The 1,742-nt window shown below is 55.6% G+C and overlaps 1 protein-coding gene across 1 annotated transcript in view; it reads left to right on the forward strand.

The window, feature by feature from the left end:
* Positions 1-860: 860 nt before the first annotated feature.
* NOTCH4 (notch receptor 4) overlaps positions 861-1,742 on the forward strand; it is a 22,202-nt gene continuing 21,320 nt past the window's right edge. The window contains exon 1 of the mRNA XM_008711846.2: positions 861-1,120. Within this exon, the coding sequence (XP_008710068.2) occupies positions 1,063-1,120 (58 nt within the window). The 5' untranslated portion in view covers positions 861-1,062. The remainder of the gene's footprint in view (positions 1,121-1,742) is intronic.

The raw sequence follows: 1,742 nt of genomic DNA on the forward strand, positions 1-1,742 counted from the left end.
TCACAAAGGCAGAATGAGTTAAAGCAATGAATTTTCTTTGGTCATTTTATTTACTCCAATTTTGAATTTGAAATCTGGCATTCCTGGGACATCTGGGTGGCTCAGTCAGTTGACTCTTGATTTCGGCTCAGGTCATGATCTCATGGTTGTGGGATCAAGCCCCACATTGATCTCCACACTCAGCTCAGAGTCTGCTTGAGATCCTCTCTCTCCCTTTGCCTCTGGCCCTCCCCCACTGTGCTCTCTCCAAATAAATAAATAAAATATTAAAAAAACGAAAAAAAAAACCCTGACATTCCTTGCATCCTAGGGATCTCTGCAGTGAAGGGAGGGAAGGGGAACCTACCCAAATGTAATGTTTGCTGTGGTTTATCCAGACTGCAGATTTTAGTATAGATAACATTCATTCATCATTGATGATGTTCTTACACGTTCCCCAACAAAGGCAGGCGAAGATTTCCCCCAGAACCAGCCCAGTATCTTGCCTATTCCCCAAAAGGAGAAAACTGAGTCCCCAGCAAAGGCCTTGGGTTCCCTCTGCCAAGGTTAGTGGTTCCAACTTATGGAAAGTTGCAGATTGTCCAGGAAGCACGGATATGGACCTGGAACGGATGTCTCAGCACCCCACACCTCTGTTTCCCCGTCCTGACCCTCCCAAGGCAAGGGGCAGCCACCTTGCCATTCTCATCTCTAGAAGAGGAGAGCACGCAATAGGAGGGCTGGGACTGAACCCAGAGCCCACCCCCACCCCCCAGCCCGGTGCTCCCCTCCTATCAACTGCCCTCCAGCCACACAGTCCCACTCCCCCCCCCCCAGGGGTTGTCAGGAACAGAAGGCCCCTCCTTCATCCCCCTCAATGTTCCTCCACTCCTCCCCCTCCCATCACTAGGGTGTCCAGGACATTGTGTGACTCAGGAAACAGCTCAGACGTGAGGCTTGCAGCAGGCAGAGGAGGAGGAAGGGGCCGTGGGAGCAGAGGAGGTGGCTCCTGCCTCAGTGAGGGCTCTCGGGGTCCTTGTCTGAGGCGGCGAGGGGATCTGGGTTTGGGGCAGGGGCTCTGGAATGCAGCCCCCTTCACTGCTGCTGCTGTTGCTGTGTCACTCAGTCGTCAAGACCAGAGGTGAGGCATGGGGTAGGAGAGGTCAGGGGATCCATAGTCCTTAAGAGGGTGTCGGTGAGTTGGAGGCAGAGGGCCAAGCCCCATGCTTTGAGATGACACTGGATGGTGGAGACTTTCACGCAGGGAGGGAGGACTCTGCCCCTGGAGCTGTACAAACCAGGCTTTGGGGCCTGTGCCAGGGGCGGTGACTATCAGGGGAATGGGTGGGAGTGTGCCTGCCCCCAGGGAAAACCCAGCTGGCCTTGGAGCTGAGAGACAGCAGGCCCTGCAATTGCATTTAGGAGGTGAGGAGGGAAAAAAACTGACCACCTGCTAGGGGAGGCTACGACAAGAAAGCGGGAGATGGAGACATGGAAAGGTCAAGGGCTGACCAAGTCCCTTTCCCGGTCCAGCTGTCCCCACCCCCAGGATGGCTCAGTGCTGGGCCCTTCCGGGAGGAAATCCCTTCAACGGCTCAGCCATTCACCTTCCTGGAGTCCCTTGGGCCCCCCTCCTGAGCCCTGTTGTCCTGCTTCCCAGGGATGGAGCCTGAGGCTGGACTTGGGAGGCTGGAGAATAAACAGGAAAGGGGGCGGGGATTAAGAGCTGAGGGGATCTAGAGGCCTGGGATGGGGGGGGGGGG

The sequence above is a fragment of the Ursus maritimus genome, unplaced genomic scaffold (genome assembly GCF_017311325.1).
Source record: "Ursus maritimus isolate PB19 unplaced genomic scaffold, ASM1731132v1 scaffold_30, whole genome shotgun sequence".
Taxonomy (NCBI): Eukaryota; Metazoa; Chordata; class Mammalia; order Carnivora; family Ursidae; genus Ursus; species Ursus maritimus.